Source organism: Podarcis muralis, chromosome 15 (assembly GCF_964188315.1).
Source record: "Podarcis muralis chromosome 15, rPodMur119.hap1.1, whole genome shotgun sequence".
Taxonomy (NCBI): Eukaryota; Metazoa; Chordata; class Lepidosauria; order Squamata; family Lacertidae; genus Podarcis; species Podarcis muralis.
The window spans coordinates 16,555,385-16,578,311 of record NC_135669.1 but is presented as its reverse complement, the minus strand read 5'-3'; the positions used below and the strand labels follow the sequence as shown (position 1 = coordinate 16,578,311).

The 22,927-nt window shown below is 47.7% G+C and overlaps 4 protein-coding genes across 6 annotated transcripts; 1 reads left to right on the top strand and 3 right to left on the bottom strand.

Annotated features, from left to right (window-relative positions):
- Positions 1-104: 104 nt before the first annotated feature.
- On the bottom strand, positions 105-4,489 carry TRAPPC4 (trafficking protein particle complex subunit 4). Its single transcript, XM_028707775.2, has 5 exons — positions 4,315-4,489; positions 2,784-2,958; positions 2,560-2,663; positions 1,175-1,301; positions 105-513 (listed from the first exon to the last, which is right to left on the bottom strand). Exons 1-5 carry the CDS (start codon positions 4,487-4,489, stop codon positions 435-437), a joined length of 660 nt encoding a protein of 219 aa, XP_028563608.1. The 3' UTR covers positions 105-434.
- Positions 4,490-4,535: 46 nt separating this feature from the next.
- RPS25 (ribosomal protein S25) lies at positions 4,536-6,741 on the top strand. The gene is made up of 5 exons (XM_028707776.2): positions 4,536-4,673; positions 4,800-4,895; positions 5,815-5,998; positions 6,479-6,576; positions 6,680-6,741. Exons 1-4 carry the CDS (start codon positions 4,671-4,673, stop codon positions 6,571-6,573), a joined length of 378 nt encoding a protein of 125 aa, XP_028563609.2. The 5' UTR covers positions 4,536-4,670; the 3' UTR covers positions 6,574-6,576; positions 6,680-6,741.
- Positions 6,742-7,461: 720 nt separating this feature from the next.
- On the bottom strand, positions 7,462-16,516 carry CENATAC (centrosomal AT-AC splicing factor). Of its 3 annotated transcripts, XM_028707771.2 has the most exons (11): positions 16,256-16,516; positions 15,300-15,466; positions 12,900-12,998; positions 12,236-12,302; positions 12,071-12,133; positions 11,352-11,416; positions 11,032-11,182; positions 10,215-10,245; positions 8,914-8,997; positions 8,645-8,777; positions 7,462-7,682 (listed from the first exon to the last, which is right to left on the bottom strand). In XM_028707771.2, exons 1-11 carry the CDS (start codon positions 16,499-16,501, stop codon positions 7,616-7,618), a joined length of 1,173 nt encoding a protein of 390 aa, XP_028563604.2. In that variant the 5' UTR covers positions 16,502-16,516; the 3' UTR covers positions 7,462-7,615. The 3 variants fall into 3 exon arrangements, with proteins under 3 accessions (XP_028563604.2, XP_028563605.2, XP_028563607.2); XM_028707772.2 differs by lacking the exon at positions 12,071-12,133; XM_028707774.2 differs by lacking the exon at positions 12,900-12,998.
- Positions 16,517-17,851: 1,335 nt separating this feature from the next.
- Positions 17,852-22,245, bottom strand: FOXR1 (forkhead box R1). The gene is made up of 7 exons (XM_077919815.1): positions 22,125-22,245; positions 21,673-21,768; positions 20,347-20,505; positions 20,202-20,205; positions 19,601-19,882; positions 18,977-19,209; positions 17,852-18,380 (listed from the first exon to the last, which is right to left on the bottom strand). The coding sequence occupies exons 1-7, from the start codon at positions 22,243-22,245 to the stop codon at positions 18,262-18,264; spliced, it is 1,014 nt and encodes a 337-aa protein (XP_077775941.1). The 3' UTR covers positions 17,852-18,261.
- Between the last annotated feature and the right edge of the window lie 682 nt (positions 22,246-22,927).

Genomic DNA, 22,927 nt, shown 5'->3' with positions numbered 1-22,927 from the left:
AGGCAGAAGCCCATAGAGATTTGCAATTTGGTTCAGGCTCTTACCCTCCCTGGATGCTGAACACCAGATAATTCATTCCCAGCTCAAGAATCAAGTCCCCCCTCTTCATTTAAGGAATGCTTTATTTAAATTTGCAAACATACAGTGCTTCAGTTATAAATTAAAAGAATACATTGCAGCAGACATATATGTACATGCACCACTCTTGAAGGAATGGTATAGCTCTAATGTTTCCTTTCAGGCTGCCAGCCAGCTTCCTTTAGCAGCCGCCAAGATTCAGCGCCAACCACATCCACTCAACAGCAATACTCCCCGTTCTGTGCTCTGGAATTGCAGTCAAGGTGGCTACGAACAGATGGTTGGTCATTTGTCTGACTCACATTTTAGTTGTTATTGAAAAGTCCACTGGGTGACTGAAGTGGGATAAATCCACCCTACAATCCTGGCCCAAAAGGCCCTGCTTTCTCTGCTACTTCCAGCGCAAGCTTCAAGTTCTGATCAAAGAGCTCACATCTGAAATGGTGAAACAAACACAAGAGAACTAGAACATAACCACACTGGTTTAGAACAGTAAGTCACCCATTTTCCATTTTATTCTCAGTCTGGGATGAATGAAAGAAGTGCAACTGTGTGATTCAGCATTAGTAAGGTATGAAATACCATGTCAATGCAGCCTGAAGATCAACCTTGGGGACCTTCTAGAGACGTTGTTAGACTACTCCCATCAGTCCCAGCAAACATGACCCATAGTCAGGGATGATGGGAGCTGGAAGGCCCTTACAGGCTTCCAGGTCCTGTTGAAGATGCTTCTGTTTGCTCTCCTTGATAAGCTTAACTTCTTGAATCAACACTGGCACTGTGGAAAATGCCCCCCAGGCATGAAGTGTTCAGTAACATGTCTCAGTGTGAGGGCATATAACAAACTGGAGGCATGCAGACTTACTAGGCCTCATACCCTATCTAATGTGGCACTACCTATCTATTGTGATCACATTCCACAGTTGTTCATGGGATTTGCCAGCATCCCAGGGAATAAACTGAGGGGTTCAGGAGCCAGGAGAGCTTTTCTCTCTTGTAATACTCATGTACACTGATTTCTAAACACATGGTGGGGGGAATCAATTTTAGTAAGGGAGGGTTTGTTTTAGTGTGAGAATGTGCATTTGATCTCTACCTGATTGGCATCTCCAAGGAGTAGAAAGGGTTTTTCAGAGCAAAGTCTGAATAAATCTCATAAATCTTGCGCAGAAGGGAATCTATCCCAGACTGCCGTGGATCAGCAAGCACCACAAATTTTATCCCTGAGGATATGAAAAACAGAGTTAGAGCAAGCCACATCCAAAGCAACACATACAACTGGCCTGAGTGATTTTAAAATGCAGAAAAAGGTTCATTCCTTGTCATTCTTCCTCAATAAAGGCCCTGCAAGGCAAAGGCAGATATCAAATGCCAGGTACCAGGCAGATGGAACAGCAAAGGAGGAGAAAGTTGCCTATTAGCTACCAAGGTATTGTTGGTTTTAAAGCCCTACACAATTTGGGACCAGGATAGCCAGCAAGCTCCCAAGGACACCCTGCAAGTCGTTCCACCATCACTCGATTGCCACTTGGTAATGCAGAAACAGGCCTCAGTGGCTCCCACCTTTTGCAATGCCTTACCTTGGGAAATTTATGGAGTAATGATATTTAACCGCCTCTTAAAACATCTGTTTACCCAAGCTTCATTGGACTCCTGACTCTTACACTTTTAATTCTATTTTGTACACTGCTCAGTTTTATTTGTGATACATACTTTTGTTTTTAGGTAACTTAACTGATTGGGAGTTTTTTTTTGTTGCTTTTTGTAAGCTACTACTACTTATTATGAATTACATTTGTATAATGCCCTTCACCTGAAAATGAACAGCAGTTCACAACATAAAATTACAAAATAAAATTGTAGGAACACAATAATAATAATAATAATTAAATAAAAAACAACCAATGATCCCCTCTCACAAACACATTTAAAATACCATAGAATGTTAATCAGCCAAAGGCCTGGTTAGAGAAAAATGCTTTTGCCTGGCACCTAAAAATATGCAATGAGGGCACCAGGCGAGCCTCCCCGGGGAGACAATTATTAGATTAAGTGGTATAAACATTTTATTTTTTTGTAAACCACTTGTGATTTTTAAATTATGAAGTATACAAAATGTCTAGTTAGTAAACATTTGTCTTTTACCACTTCTCCACAAAGAGTAGCACTTCTAGGAACATCCTGACTGAATGTAGCTGCAGAACTTCACTTGCTCAAGTTGGGTCTGCTGTCCATACTAACCAAAGATCAAGAAATGAGATACAGTGGTACCTCTGGATGTGAACGGGATCCGTTTCGGAGCCCCGTTCGCATCCTGAAGCGAACGCAATCAATTCCGCGCATGCGCGTGACGTCATTGTGAGCATCTGCACATGCGGCGAAACCCGGAAGTAACGCACTCCATTACTTCCGGGTCGCCGCAGAGCTCAACCTGAAGCATATTCAACCCGAAGTATGACTGTATTATAAAAGAAGCAATACCTGTTAGAGTCTGAAAACAGTGTAGCTTGAAAGTGTCAGTCTCTAGCATCTCGATTCCAGAGCTCCCCTGCTCAGGAGACAGTTGGGACCCAATCGCAAACAACCTGCACATAAACAGAGCTCCAAATTGTACCAATTGATAAAGTGCCTTCCCTATATCGAAACCAGTCAACCCCTCTCCCTTTTCTTGGTTCTGGCAAACATCTCATCCACCCCTGACTCACGAGTGGAACATGGAGGCCAGCATGAGCTTCTCATTGGATGACAGTCGGGGGCGACCAAAGCGGATTGACACTGGGTAGTTGGCTGGGTTGCCCAGGAACTCCAGCACATCCCTGCCGTCACCAGTGTACCTTCCGTTGACATCAATGCCATTGATGGCAAGCACAGCATGGCCCACTGCAAAGAAGGGAAGAGGCAGTCATCACTCAATACCCCCTCCCACCCGGCACACTGGCAAGCCTTCCTGCATCAGTAACTTCCCTGTCTCTCTCACCCTTGGAAGCTCTGCCAATCAGTGGAGTAAAGGAGCAAGAGCAGCTCCAGTGTACAATGTATACAATGTCATTTCCTGGAGCAGAATTTGCCAGTGACATAATCTGAGATGGGTGGTGGATGTTAGGTCTGACCAGGTTCAGCTTGGGATCCCTATCTTAGGTAGGCAAAGCTTAGCCAGTGAACATCTCTGAGCCACCCTGAGATCTTTAGGTTTAAGGTGGTGTGCTAAATAAATAAATAAACAAGCAAATAAATAAAACCTTTGGGAGGTGGTCAAAATGTTTCACTATAAATCTCACACCTGAGGCTAAAAACCCTCATAAACAGAAGCATAAATGTACAGTGGTATCTCTGGTTACGTACTTAATTCGTTCTGGAGGTCCGTTCTTAACCTGAAACTGTTCTTAACCTGAAGCACCACTTTAGCTAATGGGGCCTCTTGCTGCTGCCGCACCGCCAGAGCACGATTTCTGTTCTCATCCTGAAGCAAAGTTCTTAACCCGAGGTACTATTTCTGGGTTAGCAGAGTCTGTAACCTGAAGTGCATGTAACCCGAGGTACCACTGTATTGATAATAAATCAATGACCATCAAAATGCAGCCACCGCACCCTGCCTAATGGTAAGGGGGTCGGAGAGTGTCGAGGGGACCCAGTTGTTCCCCCTCCATGCCGCAAAAAGCCCAATTCCCTGATCCCTTGTGAGCCACCCTTTGCCAGAGGAGCCTAATAAAGTGGACATGGTTCAGGTGTGCGCTGCCACCGAAGCTTTTTCAGCTCAAGGAGCAGCTGTCATGAGTTCCGTCTCCCCTTCACTGTCCAAAGGCAGCGGAGGCACCAGAATATTAATATTATTATTAATAATTATTATTTATTTATACCCCGCCCATCTGGCTGGGTTTCCCCAGCCACTCTGGGCGGCTTCCAACAAAACATTAAATACAATAACCTATTAAACACTCAAAGCTTCCCTAAACAGGGCTGCCTTCAGATGTCTTCTAAAAGTTTGGTAGTTATTTTTCTCTTTGACATCTGGTGGGAGGGCGTTCCACAGGGCGGGTGCCACTACCGAGAAATAAAAAAATCGCGGGTAGGTGGGGGGAAGGCAAAGTGGGGAAGTATAAACTTGCGGTGGGGGAATACAGCGCGTGTTAACGAAATGGGGGGGGGGGGCTCCGCTCGTCCCCCTCGGGCGCCGCCTGTGTCGAAAGGGCCCAGCCCCCGGAGCCGCTCCTTTGCCGGCTCCTTCCCGCCCCTCACCGCGGATGCCGTCGCGCTGCCCGAAGGAGACGAGGACATGCTCGTCGTGCGGGCGCAGCACCAGCTCGAGCGGGAAGCTGAAGGTCTTCTCGGTCTCGGCCCTCGGCGCGTAGTGGTCCAGCTGGTAGATGAGCCCTCCGGCCTTGTTCACCACGTACACGCTGAAGATGGCCATCGCGGCTTCCGTCTGACGTCACGCCGCTCCCGCCCAGCTCCCCGCCTGAGCATCTCTTCCGGTGCCGCCCCGGAAGGGACCCTCGGCTACGGGGTTTCCCGGCCTGCCCAAAGAGGCGCCTTCCTTTCTGGCCGGAAATCGCTGAGGGAGAAGCAGCGACGGTAGCCGCTCCGACTGCACCATGGTAGGCCTCGAAATGCGGGGCGGGGGTGACTAGGCCGCTACTCGCTCGCTCTCTCTATCTCTCGCTCGCTCGCTGCTGCGGTTCTCCTTCTCCTCATCGCTTTCCTCTCCCTTTTTCTCCCCGCAGCCGCCAAAGGACGATAAGAAGAAGAAGGACGCGGGCAAGTCGGCCAAGAAGGACAAGGACCCCGTCAACAAGTCCGGCGGAAAAGCCAAGAAGAAGGTGGGCCTGGGAGGGTCGTTGGAGCGGGACCGGCGCGGAACCGCCGTTCTCTTCTCCAGAGGCGCGTGCACGGAGGAGCCCCCCCCCCCTCCTTGGCACTAACGTGCCGCGTGCTCCGAAAAGGCACGTGGAGGGCCGGGCCCGCCTTGCGGAGTGGTCTGTACCACATCGGGGGGCGGGCGAAGGGCCGTGCTTTTGAATGGTCTTGCGGGCTTTTTCAATAAATAACGAGGTTTTTCTTGCTGCTCGATGTGCCGAAGAGCCGTCGGTATCTTCAAACACCGCGGCCTGAAGTGGTATATCGTCTCCTCTTGCAACGTATATGCACGTTATAGTGGTGGAAGTAGTCTCTGTGAAGCAATGTTTTATAGGCATATAGAGATGGTTACATAAACTTTGTTCAGAATGGTGCTGAAATTTTTTCTGTGTCGCTTTCCAAAGGGTAGTCTGCTTCTGTGTTGGCAGATAGGAGCACTTGCAGATGGGAAAGGAACCTGTGGAATTGTATATAGCAGTGTTTGCCTACCTTAAGATTTGATGCTGAACTCATGTGACGTGGTTACGAGTGACTAGGACTTGGATTCAAATTCCTGCCTTGATGTGTGGGAAAATGGGAAGGGGAAAGTACCGTGTACAACACCTTCAGCCCCTTTGGGGGGGGGAATGTGATATAGAAATATAATACACTTGGTGCTCTCCAGCATTTTGGACCACAGTGCCCATAAGCTGCAGCTAACTGCAGTGCTAGCTGGGGTTGAAGGGCCAAAGCATCTGGAAGACACCAGGTTGGCAGACTGGTGCACATCCTTAAAATCTTACCAGTGTGAAGTCCTAAGCACCTTTACTCTTGAGTAAATCTGTGTCATTTGGGCTTTTAAAGCTTTAACGGCTCTCCCCCCCCCCTTTCTTTCTTGAGCAGAAGTGGTCCAAAGGGAAAGTAAGAGACAAGTTGAACAACCTTGTTCTGTTTGACAAAGCTACTTACGACAAGCTGTGCAAGGAGGTGCCAAACTACAAACTCATCACACCTGCTGTGGTCTCTGAAAGGCTGAAGATTCGAGGCTCCTTGGCTAGAGCCGCGCTCCAGGAGCTTCTCAGCAAAGGTAACAACATAGCAGAATTCAGTGCCTCAGTGGAAAGGGCTATCTGTGGCTACTTAAACCAAGGGTAGCCAACATGGCGTTCTCCAGATGTTTATTAGACTACAGCTCCCATCATCCCTTATCATTGGCTACCCTTAGCTTAAATTAAGGTGTTTGGGGGTCATTTGATAGCAGCCCTGCTTATCTCATGAATGTTTGTTGGAGTCTGTCTCTCATTTGTTTGGCAGTGGCAGAATAGGGCGCTAAACTGGCAGGTAGCTGGCAACTGTTGTCAGTGCTGCATGCATGAATACAGAATATCCCTAAGAGTACAACACTGGTATTTATTACAAAAGCCTCTACCTTAATTGTGAGCACTGTAATGAACAAGTTACAGCTCCACAAATTTATTTTTGTACGTATAGGAAGTTGGTTGGTATGTTGCTTTTAAAAGCTCTGCTGTTCTTCATATTGAACTGAACTGTTCTGTCCTTTTGCCAGGCCTAATCAAACTGGTGTCCAAGCACAGAGCCCAGGTCATCTACACCCGAAACACCAAGGGGGGTGATGCACCAGCTGCTGGGGAGGACGCATAAAAGGTGAGCTGTTTCTCAGTGCTGGCGGTATGGCTTGGTGGAATTCTATCATGGCAGTTATTTAACAGGCAAATGGTTCTAATTAATTTATCTGTTTGTTTTGCAGGTTCTTGGAAGGTTCTTTAAGACTCTGTAAATGACTACAATAAAATAATTTCAACTCTGGAAGTTTTGTGTGCTTTTCTGCTCAGTGGAGTTAAGTACAGCTTTGTTTCTAATAGTCAGGGACCATAGGCAATCAGTCATTGAAAAGCCTTCACTCATTTTCATATCAGGCTGGCCTGCAAGTGCATGGCTATGTACTTTAAAAATTATGTCCCGGGCCCATGACATAAAACATGCAGATTCTACCACCCAGTCTTTGTTTTTACTGTGCCAATGAGGCTATCATGGGAGCTATTTATAAACAGGCTTCTAGTCTCCTTATAACAGCATAGATTATTAGATCCAAGTGGAGGGATAAAGGACTCCCAGCTGTCCAGATTTAAAGGCCCTGATGCAGGAGGGTTCTGATGAAGAGGTGGTGCTTAACCACCCACTCAAGCAGCCAAGACATTGTGCAGTGTAGGGGGTGTTCAGTCCAGCAAGGTATCAGGGAGTTGAGAGCTGTTGAAGTGAATCCTCTGCTTGTAGGAAATGGAGACCTGGCATTGAAACAGGCCTGCATTATACCATATTCCTATTGGATACTGTGCAAACAGAATGTGGAATGCTTAGCCCTTTGGGGTAAATGTGGCTTGTTGCACAAAGTGAGCTAGTGCCTTTTAATTTTTTAAAAAAAGGGAGAATAAGCCCTCAGAACAGCCAGGGATAAGAACATGTTCCCAACTTTTACAATAACTGCCTTAGAGGAGCTCTCTGTTTAAGATAGATGAGTTGAGATGAGTAGAATTTTAAAACACGTTTTATATTTAATGATACTTTAATACAGAATAACCACATGATACTTGCTGACATACAGAATGTTCAAAAAGAAAAGTCTTCATCTGGCCTCTTCTCAGGCTGCACAACCTTCTGTAATTGAATCAGGCCTTTCTTCCCTTCAGTCAGTTTGTTGCCGTTTCCTTTTAGGGCCAGGATGTTTCTGTGCTTCAGATTTGAACTGATGTCTAGAAAAAGTATGGTTAATAAAAGAAGCTTAAAAGAATGAACCAGCCACCACATCAATTGCAGAGCCACCCTGTTCATTCCCTTACAAATGAGTGTATTGCCAATTATCATTTTAATTGGGGGACAGGGGGAGAATAAACTCCCGTACCATATATTTTTCAAAGTGTTAAATCAAATTCACCAAAGGCCTGGATAAGCAGGTGTGTTTTGACCTGACCTTGAAAGACAAAGTAGAGGCAATTGACATTTGCAAAGCGGGGAATTCTAATAGGATACAGGGAAGGCGCTATCACTGTTCAGCAAGAAGTTCTCTACCCTGATCTCAGAAATGTACACCATCAGGGACTTAAGGCTCTACATATCAATAATGAAACCTTAAATTGGGCCCAGTAATATATTGGCAGCTTGTGCAGATCTTGCAGAATAGGTGCTGCATAGGTCCAGAAAAAAACAAGCTAAATTTTCTGGACCATTATTCAAAGGTAGTTCTATGGAAACAGATTATAGTAATCAAGACTCCCGGTTATCTGAGCATGCAGCACTGGGCAGGCCATAGCTAATAAAAGGCACTTCTTGCCATTTTGTCAATTAATGAAAGTGAAGGGAAGTGACACAGGTCAGTTAAAAAAAAAGAAATAATATACCAGGACAGATAACATCAGTAACAAGTACTCTACTTAAAGATAAAACTAAAATTTCTGTGGCCAACCAGAAAGCGTTCATTTTACAAAGCCAGTGTATGCTCAAAATGCTGGGGTCAAAGACTCAACTAGTATGTGCTAAATGTTTGGGAATAAGTGCCTCGTAGGATTCAACCAAAGATCCACCACATCTGGTTTTCTTTGTAAGAGCCCAAGGTGCTAGAGAGCCTGCTACAGAGCCTACCATGTAAAAGCTGCTGTATTGTCCACCGTTAAATACAGATACATTATAAAGGAAGCAAATGTGCACAGAGGCTTACCTGGACTGCCACCTCCTGCCATGGTTCCAAACCCGCCCAAAGGAGGGGAGCCACCCTTCTCCTGTCTGAGAGGTGTGATCGAAGTTGGCACCAACACGATTGGGTGGGAGCTTCTTCAGCTTCTGTTTCTCCTCTTTAAAGAAAGGAGGGTGGGGAAGGAAATCATTTTCAAGCCTCAATTGGAGTCCTAGTCTCACTTTGATTTCCAGCAAGTGAGCTGTGTCATAATAAAGAGTCCCGACTACAGGGCCAAATTTCTGCATACTCACTTTCCTTGAGAAATTCTTCGTAAGAAGGTCCAATCTGTGGTGTGCTTTCCCCTTCCTCCTCCATCAGCCAAGGGGGTTTGGCCCCTAAAGTATGGAAGGATGACAAGTTAGAGCAGCCCCATTCTTCTTACCTCTGTGTCAAATGGCAGCCTCCCCATCTGTGGGGCCATTATCTTTCCAGAGAATGCAATAAGGTATCTTTAATATTTTTTACCTTCCTGAACAAGGGTTGAAACCTCCATGGGAATGTGGTGGGAATGTAAAAAAAAGTAAAGAACTTCTGGGAAATGATATATAATGAGATGAAAAAGATGTTGAAATATACATTTTTTTAAAAAACCAGAAGCATTTTTACTTGGTATTATAGGTCAGGACATTAATAGGCAAGATGTTAAATAGTTTTTATATGCAACAACTGCGGCAAGAGCCCAGTTAGCCCAGAAATGGAAACAAGAAGAAATTCTGACGAAAGAAGAATGGCAGACGAAATAATGGACTATGCAGAATTGGACAAAATGACAGGAAGGATTCGAAACCTGCGGGACCAGAGATTTACAGAAGATTGGAAGAAATATATGAATTATTTGAAGAGCAACTGAAATCAACAAATTACGCTAGTAATTTGTAAGACCAGAGTTTATTAAACGTCATCATAAGACAGGTCAAAATCATGTTTTAGAAAGTGGAGCAATCAAATCTTTGTTAGCATACCTGTCCAAGAAGTTTTGTAAGGAGAAATATAGGGAGTGTTACAAAGTAGAAAAAGACAGAGATATTGGTTATGAGTTTGAAATGTAATAGGGAAGATATGAAATGCATACTGAGAGATTAGATTGGGAAAATTTTCAGACAAGACAAGATTGATGGAAGTCAAAAAATTGAATAAGATTTAAAAGTATGTTTAATTACTGTTGAAAATGATATGTTAAAAAAAACTAATAAAATTATATTTTAAAAAAAAGAAACCTCCATGGCAGAGCACATGCTTTACATGCAAAAGGTACAAGGTGCAAACCCTGGTGTCTACAGGTAGGGCTGGGAAAGATTCTGGAACCTCAGAGAGCCACTGTTAGTCACAGAGTCAACCATGTTGGGCTAGATGGACAAGTGGTCTGTGTAAGGCAGCTTCCTATGTTTCTGTTAACATGGCTATTCTTAAGAATCTGTGTTTTGGGGCATTCTCTATTTGCAACCACAGTTAGGATCTTTCTCATGTAAGACCAGAGTTTATTAAACCTCATCATAAGACAGGTCAAAATCATGTTTTAGAAAGTGGAGCAATCAAATCTTTGCTAGCATACCTGTGTAAATGTTGCCGCGTTCTGCTGGTTCCTGTGTTCAAAAAAGCAAAGGGAAAAGCAAGGTAGAAATGATTTAGAGAAGAGGAAGTATATAAAGAGGCAGCTGCCATTGCTGCAAAGAAGGAGCAAGAGTTGCATTTAATTATACAGTGCAGCTTTTAAAGGTAATGTAACTCCCGATTCCAATTCCCCATGTTCACAAATTTATTAAATTTGTATACCACCCTACATCCATAGATCTCAGTGGTTCACAACATAAAAATACAAGATAAAAACACAAAATGCAAGATAAAAACAAACCAATAAACCCCTCTCCCACAAACACATTTAAAAGGGAATAGGATAATAATCAGCCAAAGGCCTGACTGAAGAACATTTTCGACTGTTGCCTAAAGGTGTATAATGAAGGTACCAGCCGAATCTTACATCAAGCTGGGAATGGGGCATATCCTATTATGTACAATAAAGGTTAGGGACCACCAGACTGTTCGCTGGTCTGCCACTGGTGTAGGAGCTCTGCCACTCAAGTCAGAAGCCATTCATGGCAGTACAAGGCACCTGCGGTGGATTGTTTTTCTTATTCAAGAGATTTATATTCTGCTTTCTAAAGAAAATCTTCAACCAGGTAGACTACAATCATTTTTTTAAAACTATCTCAGTATTACCCAACCATTTAACACACTAAAATCCGTGCCACCGTGAGAATAAAGTGTAATTATACCCTCGTTAGCTATATTCATCCAGAACCCCAAACTAAAAGGCTTTCGAGGACAAATGGGTCATTGTGAAGAGATGAAGTGGGCTCCCATCTGCCTACCTGATGGCCAATAAAAGTTAAAGACTGTCCTGCTTCCTGCCACTCTGACTCTGGCACAGTTCTGTATGCAGATCCAGGGTGTCCGTCAAGAAATGCCACGTTTCTGCTTGGCCCAGGCTGCTGCTGTTCTTCCGTGGCAAAAGCAGAGTCACTACAACACAGGAGAATGTCTCGAGTAAAGCAGAAAGTATATGGGCACAGTTTGGTACACGGGGGTTGAAAAGGCCATATTACAAAGGGCAGAAAGGGCCCTTGGTGTATGGAGTCATTAAGGCCTCTAAAGCAAACACCACTGATAACCATGACTAAACAACTCTTACCTTAGGCTTCCTGTAAAAGCATTGGCGGTGGCAGCTCCATTGCACAGCTCTGTCTCTGCCTGTTGCTGAGTTTGATTCAGGAAAAAACACTTGTTTCAAGATACGATAGTAAAGTCTGCTCTGTAGGACAACCTTGGAATGAAATCACTAGTAATAAGGCGGAAGGAATCCAACCAATGCCCATCAAGAGATAATGGCCAAAGACATGCTCTTGCACTGGAGGGAAATGGGGGTCTGCAAATAAGCTTTGGCCACAGATGCCCCCTAACCAACACTTAAGGTGTGGACATATCAAGGAAAGGAAGCTCATTAGATGGGATATTTTAATGCTTTATTGTCAATAGAGCAAACAGTGGCCCGTAAAGGACTTTGCATTTTCGGGGGGGGGGGGAGGCACAGAAAGGGCATTCAAGAGATGAGGGTGCCCCAGACCACAAACAACTGTAAACTTCCAGCCAGGTGTTTCTGCTCTCTAGCCTGGAAGTGCTAACGGGAGTTAGGAAAGGAAGATCATACAAAGGAAATCTAAACTGGACATGAGAGATGAGATGTGCTGCTTGTATAGTCACTGCTGGGGACATTCATCACCTTCCCTAGTGGTTGAAAGAGAAATCACGTGTTTCAGGGCAACAGCACAACTAGAGAGAAAGGCAAGGGGCACAGAAACAGTTGTGAACGTAATGGTGGATACTGCCCATGTGCATCCTGGGCACACAAACCTCTAAGGCAGCCTGCACTACTTCTTGCCGTCTCTGCTCCACCTCTCTGATGCGAGCAGCCACCTGGAATTGGGGTAGGCAGAAGACACAATGAGAACCTGAAGCAGAGGAGAAACCCAAATTCCTACCACACACACACACACATACACACATTATTGTCCTCACCTCTTGAATGAGTTCATCTTCTTTTTCCTCATAAGCTTCCAGGGCTTTGGAGAGTGATGCCTTGAAGCTGAAACAGATTCAAAAGTTATATCAGTTTGTGGAGCAACAACGTGAACTGAGGCAGTGGCCTTTTGCTGCCTCTACCACAGAAGACAGGTGGTGCAACAAGAAAATTGAAAACGATTTTACAGAAAAATTATTCCAGGCTGAATGAGTGATTACTTTGGGAGCCCCAGCAGTGCAGGAGGAACAGTATCAAAGCCCTGAAACAACCAGGTACGGTCAACACCTAACCCTGTCCCACCATCAGGCCCTCTAATAAATTCTTCTCCTTTGGCCAAGGGGCTATATTCCCTCTTGGGGATAACTGACAGAGGCCATATGCTGGCAGCATGGGGAGATACCTGACCAGAAGCTAATCAGCAAAGAGACAGAGATGATTTCTGCCAGCGATATGGACTTAGTATTTGGGGAAGGCTTTTGAAATTAGGCCAAGGGTGTCTCTATGGCTGCAGACTGCCCACTAATTATCATTCCCACATGGAACAAGATGGATGAATGGTCTGACTTGGCATAAAGCAGCTTCCTTCTGTGTCAAAGAGGTGGAATAGCTAATCTAGCAAACAAAATGCAGCATAAACTAACTGGCAAAACGTCTACTCACAGCTCATAATCCTCAGAGGAAACCAAGAAGCGTGACTTCAGGCTAGGGTCTGCTTTGTTCTCCCACCAGAATGCATAGACTGCTTTCTTATGTTCAACGCTTGAAAAGGAATAAAAGACCAAAAACACATGTAGAGTGAGAAAGGCACAAACTTTTAACAGGACTGCCCAGGCTACAGTTCTTATCCATTTGTCCAGGTGGCAGTGTTAATCCCTGTGGCTCTCCAGATAATAATAATAATAATAATAAATTTTTATTTATATCCCGCCCTCCCCAGCCGAAGCTGGGCTCAGGGCGGCTAACAACAATCAAAATAGTCCAACATTCTAAAAACATTCATTATAAAATTAACTAAATCAAATTAAAATCAAATTAATGGCAACCATCAAGCAAAATTCTGTGCAGATTGCCAGAGGAGGGGGTCAGGCTGCGCCCTGACCAAAGGCCTGGTGGAACAGCTCTGTCTTGCAGGCCCTGTGGAAGGATGTCAGGTCCTGCAGGGCCCTAGTCTCTTGTGACAGAGCGTTCCACCAGATTGGAGCCGCAGCCGAGAAAGCCCTGGCTCTACTTGAAGCCAGCCTAACCTCTCTGTGGCCTGGGATCTTTAGGATGTTTTTATTTGCAGACCGTAAATTTCTCTGTGGGACATACCAGGAGAGGCGGTCCCGTAGGTACAAGGGTCCTAGGCCGTATAGGGCTTTAAAGGTTAAAACCAGCACCTTAAACCTGATCCTGTACTCCACCAGGAGCCAGTGCAGCTGGTATAGTACCGGATGGATATGATCTCGCAGCGAAGACCCCATAAGGAGTCTCGCCGCGGCATTCTGCACCCGCTGGAGTTTCTGGGTCAGTCTCAAGGGCAGCCCCACGTAGAGCGAGTTACAATAATCCAGTCTGGAGGTGACTGTCGCGTGGATCACAGTGTTGCTGGATTCTAACTTCCATCATCCCTGACCATTGTCTGTGCCGGCTGGGGTGGATAGGAATTCAACAATACCTGGAGGGCCAGGAGAATGAGTGGCTTTATGGCATACACCTCCTATTTAAGATAATCTCTCCTAAAATGTAGGCGTCTATGATGAAACTTACATAGATGGCACTGGACCTCTGTTTAACTACACTCTATTAATGCTGCTTTGTCACCTCCATGTTGGTGGGGCTGCCAGAACGCAGGCATGCTGATTCACTTATGGCGGGAATGTCCAAAGATACATGCAGCTCTTTGGGGCCAATGTGTTTACTGACCTCTTTCATAAAAATGTTGACATGGAGCTAGGGTTGTTTTGCTGTCCTTATTTAGAGGCTGTGATAAAATATCCCATATAAGAATTTGTTAAACCATATTTTAGTGGCAGCACAAATGGAAATATTATTAAATTGGAAGAATGCTGGTGAGTGCAATAAATGCAATATGGTTTTTAGCCTTGACAGATAATCTCACACATCATAACAGAGTGATGTATGGAGAAACTCAAAAGGATACCTTTGATACTGATTGGCTTATATTTATTTCATTTATTAACTCTCACCCATAGGAGTCTCGACCCACTGTAACTCATAATGTTTATTAGTTAGGTTACCAGACTTGAAAGGATGATGTCATTTTGGGCTTGTATCTGTAGTAATGAAACTATTTTGTACCTGTTGACCAATGTCATTTGTTTTGTTTGCATTGATTGTTCTGTGTTTACATTAAAATTATATTATTATTATTATTATATATATATGGAGGGCCACAGACTCCCCACCTCCAATATAAACTATGTAACCCCTGAAGGATAATCTCAGAGGAAAACAACTTAAGCAATTATGCATGCTGTGAAAAATGTCTGTATCAGAAGCCAAGGACAGGCATGGACACTCACAAAAAGGGCCTCATTACAAGCATGGAAAAATCAAATTTGATTCCACTCAAAGATATCCACATTTAGAACTATGTCAGTTTTTGACTCACTCCCAGGAGCCTAATTAGCAAGGAAGAGGTGAGCAGAGGAGTTGTTTGGGGTATGTGTATGACAACTATGAAAAATATGCTCCACTGCTTCCTTAATTGGAAGAAAACTGGAATGTACTTGCAAATAGTATAAACAAGGTGACTCTGAAAACAGCCAGTTTTGCTTTGACTGCTGTAAACTGCCACCAACTTACTATGATTCCCATGTTTCAGACTGCAAACTGGGTTATTGATACAATCCAGTATATAATTGATTGGCTATGAAAATTGCTTGTGCACCTTTCTCCTTCAAAAATAACTTTATTACGATTAGTAGGTAAAGCAAATAAAAGCAAAACGTAAATAAGGAAGCCAAACAAACAAAGCTATTCATGTTCCAGACACCCCCACCTCACGCTCCAGGCAAGAGGTGGCCTGCATGAGTGGAGGCTCTTCTCCAAGCTTACCTGGCCATGTGCTGGAGGAGGCCGCCATGCAGCACAGCCAAGGACCCCTGGCTCAGGTGCAACTTCACCTCCTGCCTGCAGCAAATGCACCAGAATTGCCGTTCGTGCTCCCCAGGGTCAAAAGGCACCACCGAGGCCCTCTTGAGCATCTTCCGCGCTGCGGCCACCTGAGCAAAACGTAAAAGAGAAGCAAAAGTGAGAAGAAGAAGAAAAAAATACTTGCGTGAAGAATTGGAAGAGCGTAAGCCTCTGAATCTCAGGATCAGGGGTTCAAGCCCCATGTTGGGCAAAAACATTACAGTGGTACCTCGGGTTACATACGCTTCAGGTTACATACGCTTCAGGTTACAGACTCCGCTAACTCAGAAATAGTGCTTCAGGTTAAGAACTTTCCTTCAGGATGAGAACGCGGCGCAGTGGCAGCAGGAGGCCGCATTAGCTAAAGTGGTGCTTCAGGTTAAGAACAGTTTCAGGTTAAGTACGGATCTCCGGAACGAATTAAGTACTTAACCTGAGGTACCACTGTACTGCATTGCAGGGGGTTGGACATGGGCGTAGCCAGGATTTTTGTTAAGGGGGGGGGGCAAAATTGTTTAACTTTTGTTAGGAGATCAAGCCAAAGTTGAGGCATCTGCTGGGGGGGGGGGCAGAACCTCAATTAATTGAGTACTTTCAATCATTTTTGTGCCCCCCCTTGGGGTTGGACTAGATGACCCTGGTGTTCCCTTCCAGCTCTATGACCCTGTGAAATCTCTCTGGAGAGCAGCTGGCGCCCTTTCGGACCGGCTGCAGAACCAGCCCCCCACCCGCCCACTCCTTGCTCCTCCTTGGACAGGCCACCCGCAGCCGGGCAGGCCGAAATGCGAAGGGTGCAGCCTTGCACGAAACTCGGCCCGGCTGCCTTCGGACACTTCACCCGACCCTCCGCGCCCACCCCTGGGGCTCCGGGGCCGTACTTTCTCCTTCAGGCGGGCGAGCGCCCCGCGAAGCCGCCTCTGGTGCCCCGCGCTGTAGAGGTGGCTGCGCCGACCGGCGAAAGCGCTGCACCGGCAGAGCGGGCAGCGGAACAGCGTCGTCGCCATGGGAACGGCGCCAGGCCCCTCGCCCCGATCGCCATCAACCCCGCCGCCGCCCCCGTCCTCCATTTTGCAAATCCCGGAAGCGGCCGGCCAAGGAGGCGGGTCTCGCGCCGAGGGCGACATCTGGCGGCCGGCCCCAGAACTGCAGGATTACGTCATTCCCGCCCACGCGCGGCAATCTGCTGCCGCGCGCTCATCCCCAGCCGGCGAGGAAAAGTCGTCGCGCAGCACGTTGCGGAATCCAGGAGCCCCGGGAAGGTGCGCGCTGCTCCTTGCTTAGGCGAGAGCAGCATCCAGCACGTGTTCAGATGCCCTCTCGTTTCTGCTCTTCGCCGTGAACCCCGCGCGAGCTGAAGGAGGCAAAGTCACGAGCAGGGTTCCTGCATTGCAGCGGGTTGGACTAGATGGCGCCTGGGTCCCTTCCAACTCTATACAATTCAATGATTCCGTCACAGCTGCGAGATGCACATCCCCCTGCCATCTCGTTGCTTAGCAAGCCCCCTTCTTGGCCTGAATGAAGGCAATAGCCCTGGCTTGTCCTGAGAACAGGAGTTTTATTTCTTAAATCTGTTTTGAAGTCATTTATTCCGGTTTAATCTGGTGGAATAGTGATTGTGCCAACTTTTATTTTTATTTTAAAAATTTCTTTGCAGTACTTGCAGATAGTTCACAATAATTAGAGCAGTCTTGCAGGAGCTGTAGCTGTGCCAGAGATATATCAGGTGTGCAGAATAACATATCACTTTACACATTTTTCTGAAGAGTAGAGGAAGTTGGAGTACTGCATGGGGTCCATGAAGTGGCCTAGTGGGCTTGGCCTGACATATTAGGATGATAGAAGATGTATGTAGCAACCATGCAATAAAACAGGGTGAAGGGTGCCAGGGAAACAAAGGAGCCTTTCAGTAACAGGTAGAAATACACAGCTTTACCCATTGAGAAGCAAACAGAGAACCTGAATACAAGCTTCTCAGAGGCCGGGTTGTTCTAGGCTTGGCCACCACTCAGGCCCACATTTCTGACATGCTTATTCACTGCAGCTAGTCAGATCTGTTTATGGGTTTTGTTTTGCATACTTGGTCGCCCTGCGCCCTGGATAAATCAGTGCAGATGCCCCTGCCTGAAGCCAGGCATTGAATTCCTCTCACCACTATTTTTCTGTCACCGCAGTGAGCTACCTGCAATTCTAAACAGTCAAAGAAGAGGGAGTTTTTCTGCTGCTCATCCATCGGGCTTCTCCCCCACCCCAAGGCAGGTGACTCGTTGAGGTGGGAGGGCAAGCAGAAACTATTTTCCACTTCAAGCGTTTTCCATAAAGACAGGGGTGCCAACTTGAAAAAAATATTGCAGGGCAGGTAAGTCCCACCCCGCATAATCGATTACATGATACAGTACCCACGCTCCATTTGAATGGCAATGCCCATCAACTGGGGGGGGGGGAGCGCAGATATTTTAGGTGGGGGGCGCCAAAGGGATCTCGGCCCCTAGAAGTTGGCTCCTATGCACAGAGGCAAAGAGAACGCACACAATGACCATTTTGTGTACACTTTTAACTGTTTATTACCATACTTTTTCTCCACATTTTCAATAACGAATGAATGACTAAATAAATAAATAAATAAATAAAGTTCAAGCACTCAGGTTTATGCATTCTCTTCCACAGTGCCTTTCAACAGTCTACTCCCATCACAAAACACGACACCTCCCCTGCTGCAATCAAAAAACACTGTACAGGTGTTTTTTGGTTTTGGGTTTTTTTGAGGGGGTCTACTCTCATAGGAAGCTGCCTCTCCATCTGCTGATTTGGGGTTTCTTCCACCCCAAATAGTATCTTCAGAAGGAAGGAAGCCACAAGCCGGGCTCTCTTAGAACAGCTGTTCCTTTCAACAAGTAGCAGAGTCTTTTAAAAGTACTGGAGAATGCGCACTCTGCTGCAGTGGGGTTTCCTCCATGCCGTCCAGGTTTAGTGAGGATCCGAGGCCAAAGAGAGACCTCATCAGTTCTGGGGAAAGAGGGAAGCAAATACAAGCTGTCAGGGCTGGTGGCCCCATTGGTTTATCAAGGTATCTTCCATGCTCAGGAAGCCAACAGAAAAGGTAAAGGGACCCCTGACTATTAGGTCCAGTCGTGACTGACTCTGGGGTTGCGGCGCTCATCTCACTTTATTGGCCGAGGGAGCTGGCGTACAGCTTCATGTGGCCAGGTCATGACTAAGGTCATGTGGCCAGCATGACTAAGCCGCTTCTGGCAAACCAGAGCAACACATGGAAACGCCATTTACCTTCCCGCTGGAGCGGTACCTGTTTATCTACTTGCACTCTGACGTGCTTTCGAACTGCTAGGTTGGCAGGAGCAGGGACCGAGCAACAGGAGCTCACCCCGTCACGGGGATTAGAACCGCCAACCTTCTGATCAGCAAGTCCTAGGCTCTGTGGTTTAACCCACAGCACCACCCGCGTCCCAACAGAAAAGGTAGGTTTGCCAAAAGTGGAACTGCTTGCTAGATCGCTCCTATATTTCAAACTGTCCAGGGTCCCATCTCCTTCCCTCCTGGCCATGCTCACCCTCCTCCCCAGTTGCACACTATCTTCCTCCTACCTGGCTTGTCCATGCTCTGACGCATCAGCCTCACCAAGTCCTCTGGCAGCTCTTGCGTTTCCGCCCGAAACTTGCGCCATCCCTCTGTGGTCAACTTCCACATGCGGGACTTGCGGTTCCCATCAAGGCACACGAAGGCGGCCGTCTTCTCAAAGCTGCTGCTGAAGCACAGGTTGTGCCGGATGGTGTTCTTCCAGCCTTCTGGAGCTGTGCGGAAGAAGGGGAAGTGCTTCCTGGCAGGGAGGGAGGTCACAGCAGAGTGGCTAGAGCAGGGCAGGCAGCCCCACGGAGGCAGCAGATGAACCACCAATAGCATTGCAGCGTAACGTTCTTTTCCGTCCCCAGGGATGCTTGTACCCCATGGACTGTGTAGGGAGGGCCCCGGGGGAAAGAGGAAATTACAGACTGCTTTCTAGCACCCAGTTATGCTGCCCACAATCATAGGAGACTCCAGCCAGAACATGCAGCTTTCAACACCAACTTGAGAGCAGCATCAAAGCCAAGCCAAGCCAGGAGAGGAAGACAAAGTCAGAAGTCCCCATTTTAGTCACTGAGCTTCATCTTCACCCATCATCTGCCTCGCCTGGCCCCCACCTGCCCACCCCACTGCTCAGGGGCCGGTACCTTATGAACTGGTAGATCTCCTGCACTGTCAGACTGCTGCTCACACTGCTGCTCAGGGCAAGGCTGATGAGGATGCAGTAATTAAGAGGTGGGCGGGGCCAGTCTCCCAGCGTCCTCTTCAGCTTCTTAGCATGGGATCGGAGGACCTTTGCTTTCCAGGGTGCCCAGGTAGACCGACGGGTGCCCCTCGTCTTCTGAGAAAGCTGGGAGGTATCCTCTTCCTTGGGGACCTGGAACCGCAAGATTGCAGGAAGGAAACAGGGACACCTGGTAATATTTCTCCTTTATTTGCAGGCCAGCAGATTGAGCCATGGCCAGAGTTAAAATGGCAGCACCAGACAGGTGGCTTGCCCCACACATGACAGTCACCAGCCCCATATGGGTAGCCTGGCTCTCCAAACAGCTGTTTTTGGACTACAGTTCCCATCATCCCTGACCACTGGTACTGCTAGCTAGGAATGATGGGAGTTGTAGTCCAAAAGCAATTGGCGACCCAAGTTTGGGAAACCCTGCAGAACGGAGGACTGGCCCTGACCACCCATTTCCACCTTCCTAGGAAACTTTTAATATTTTGCATTGTTTCCTAGCAATGTTTTGATACCAAACTGAAAGGTGGGATTCAAACATTTTAATTAAATAATTGAAAACAGAACTGACACATAGGCTTCTGGCTCCCATTGAAATCAGGAGGGCCAGTCCAGATTAGAGCCATGCAATAGCTCATGTCAAAACTGTCCAGAAGATACGTAAACTTCTTGCCATTGAATTGCTGGCCTGGTCTCCACAGGCCTCTCTAGCGGCAGGACAAGATGAAGGCAGTGGCGCCACCACTGAGGCATGCCCAGGGATGCTGCAGGCCAGGTTTGGGTTCACCCACATCCATGGGTGGGGCTGTGGGTCAGACTCTGCAGGGAGAGAAAACAAAGGGCTTCAGCTGGGTTCCTGCTGCTGCCTGCAAGCCCACACTCCACAACAAGCCTAGGAACATCAGAAGTAGCCTAATAATAATAATAACAATACTTTTTATTTATACCCCGCCCTCCCCAGCCAAGGCCAGGCTCAGGGCGGCTAACAAGCAATAATAAAAACAAGTTGAATGAATACAACTTAAAAACAAGATTAAAATACATTAAAATATTAAAATGCAGCCTCATCACAGGAGGAGAAAGGAAAAAGGAAAAAGAAAGAGGGGGAGGGAATCAAATTGGCTCCAAGCCAAAGGCCAGGCAGAACAACTCTGTCTTACAGGCCCTGCGGAAAGAAATCAGATCCTGCAGGGCCCTGGTCTCATGAGGCAGAGCGTTCCACCAGGCGGAGCCAGTGTTGAAAAGGCCCTGGCTCTGGCTGAAGCTAATCTAACTTCCTTAGGGCCCGGGACCACTAGGGTGTTGCTATTTATGGACCTTGAGGCTCTCCGTGGGGCATACTGGGGCGGTCCCGTAGGTACGAGGGTCTTAGGCCATGAAGGGCTTTAAAGGTCAAAACCAGCACCTTAAATCTGACCCTGTACTCCATCGGGAGCCAGTGCAGCTTGAAAAGCACTGGGTGAATATGCTCCCATGGCAGAGACCCCGTGAGGAGTCTCGCTGCAGCATTCTGCACCCACTGGAGTTTCTGGGACAGCTTCAAGGGCAGCCCCGCGTAGAGCGAATTACAGTAGTCAAGTCTGGAGGTGACCGTCACATGGATCACTGTGGCCAGGTCGGGGCTGGAAAGGTAAGGGACCAACTGCTTGATGGGGCGAAGGTGGCATAGTCCGTCAGAACACTGATCCATCTAGCTCAGCATTGCCTATAACACTGACCGGCAGCAATAACTCCCCAGGATTTAAGGCAAGAGTCTCCTTTCCCAGCCTTGTCTTGGAGAGGCCAAAGGGGACAGGGCCTGGGGTTTTCTGCGCGCAAATCAAGTGCTCCACTAAGGAGCTGCTCCGATGTCCCTTGCCCTTTAAGCCTCTCCCTGCCACTCACAGCTGGTGGGCATCCCAATCCGCTAGTTGCTGGAGAAGGCAATTCCCGGTGGAAGGTCGATTCCGCCCCTCCTCGACAGAAGCTCGGCGGCCTCTTGCTTACCCGGGGCGGGAGGGTGCAGGACCCGTGTCAGGCTGCGCGTCGTCAGCTGTTCCGAGGGCCACATCAGGCCACGAGCGCTCGTGTTGTCCGCGGGAGCTAGGGGGCAGGAGGGCACACTCACTCCTGCCCTACATCCCCGGAGCCCTGCTGCGGAGGCCCCCCAAACACTTTCAGGGGGGCCGAGGACAAACCCCAGGAAACTCCCGCCGGTGTGGCAGGTGGGCGCAAGCCTGACCCGCGGCGCACTTTCTCCTTGGGCAGCGAGGCGCCTCCGGGTTGGCACCTATTCCTTTCCCACGGGGTTGGGGGGAGGCGCTCTGCACATGCCCAAAGAGGCTTCTTGCCCCCTTCCTCTCCGCCCCCAGCAAGCCTCCTTCTACCCCCAGAATGCCTTCGCCCCCAGGGAGGGGAAAGGGGCACAGTGGCCAGGAAGAACTTCAGGCCGCCCTCACCTTGGGGCAGCTCGTCGCAGATAGTGCTCAAGCCCATCTCCTGCCTCATGTTCCAGTCCCAAAGGCCACTGCGCAGATGGAGGCTGGCCCAAAAAGCCGGCCTTTGCAAGCGCAACGCCATAAGAACCACACTGCAAACTCCGCGGGGCAGAAACCTTTTCGGGGCGGGGCCAGAAGGGGCGCGCTTCGCACCTTTAGAACCCGGGCCGGGAAGGAGGGAGGGCGGAGCCGCTGATCTACCCCGACACGTGACTGCGGGCTCTGCAACCGAGGCTCGCAGTAAGACCCCCAAGTCCGTCCCATGTGCTTCATGGCCTCTGCGCTCCTAACCCAGCAGTCGCAGGTCTGGCTGAGCCTCCAAGCCGCTAGCAGTGGCTGCCCAGAGGCCTCGGGGCACCTGCCTTTCCCCCACTGCCGTGGTAGGAAACCCCCATTTGCAAAAACAGCAGGCTGCAACTCCCATTTACACTTGACGATAAGCACCTTGACTCGACTCCATCGCCTGGCGTCACAAAATCAGGGCTCTCATGCCTGGAGTCTCCAGGTTTTTCCATGGAGACCAAGCACCCCAAATCCAGAGCCTCATGACGCCAAGTCAGAAGGGAGGGACTGTGCACGACTAGGGATCCGGGTAATATATTCTCTGGGAATATATATGAGCTTGTGGGTGCTTTACTGGAGTGCTGTCTCTCAGTAGGTCCTGTTAAGTTCTGCAAGGACTGGAATCCTAGAGGAGGAGACACACTTTTGCTAAGTAGCGGTTGGGAGAACCACAAACATATCACAACAGGTGCATTGCAGTT

What these genes read in the sequence shown, in the direction of transcription:
- TRAPPC4 (XM_028707775.2), bottom strand. Translation starts at nt 4,489, where the DNA reads ATGGCCATCTTCAGCGTGTACGTGGTGAACAAGGCCGGAGGGCTCATC. An exon ending in CTGGCCTCCATGTTCCACTC is followed by an intron (nt 2,664 to 2,783) that starts GTGAGTCAGGGG and finishes GTTTATGTGCAG; the next exon opens with GTTGTTTGCGATTGGGTCCC. An exon ending in CTGTTTTCAGACTCTAACAG is followed by an intron (nt 1,302 to 2,559) that starts GTATTGCTTCTT and finishes TCATATCCTCAG; the next exon opens with GGATAAAATTTGTGGTGCTT.
- FOXR1 (XM_077919815.1), bottom strand. Translation starts at nt 22,245, where the DNA reads ATGGCGTTGCGCTTGCAAAGGCCGGCTTTTTGGGCCAGCCTCCATCTG. An exon ending in CCTGCACCCTCCCGCCCCGG is followed by an intron (nt 20,506 to 21,672) that starts GTAAGCAAGAGG and finishes CTCTCCCTGCAG; the next exon opens with AGTCTGACCCACAGCCCCAC. An exon ending in GAGATCTACCAGTTCATAAG is followed by an intron (nt 19,210 to 19,600) that starts GTACCGGCCCCT and finishes CCTCCCTGCCAG; the next exon opens with GAAGCACTTCCCCTTCTTCC.
- RPS25 (XM_028707776.2), top strand. An exon ending in GCGGAAAAGCCAAGAAGAAG is followed by an intron (nt 4,896 to 5,814) that starts GTGGGCCTGGGA and finishes TTTCTTGAGCAG; the next exon opens with AAGTGGTCCAAAGGGAAAGT. An exon ending in CCAGGAGCTTCTCAGCAAAG is followed by an intron (nt 5,999 to 6,478) that starts GTAACAACATAG and finishes TCCTTTTGCCAG; the next exon opens with GCCTAATCAAACTGGTGTCC.
- CENATAC (XM_028707771.2), bottom strand. Translation starts at nt 16,501, where the DNA reads ATGTCGCCCTCGGCGCGAGACCCGCCTCCTTGGCCGGCCGCTTCCGGG. An exon ending in CTCCTCCAGCACATGGCCAG is followed by an intron (nt 12,999 to 15,299) that starts GTAAGCTTGGAG and finishes TTCCTTTTCAAG; the next exon opens with CGTTGAACATAAGAAAGCAG. An exon ending in AAGATGAACTCATTCAAGAG is followed by an intron (nt 12,134 to 12,235) that starts GTGAGGACAATA and finishes CCCCAATTCCAG; the next exon opens with GTGGCTGCTCGCATCAGAGA.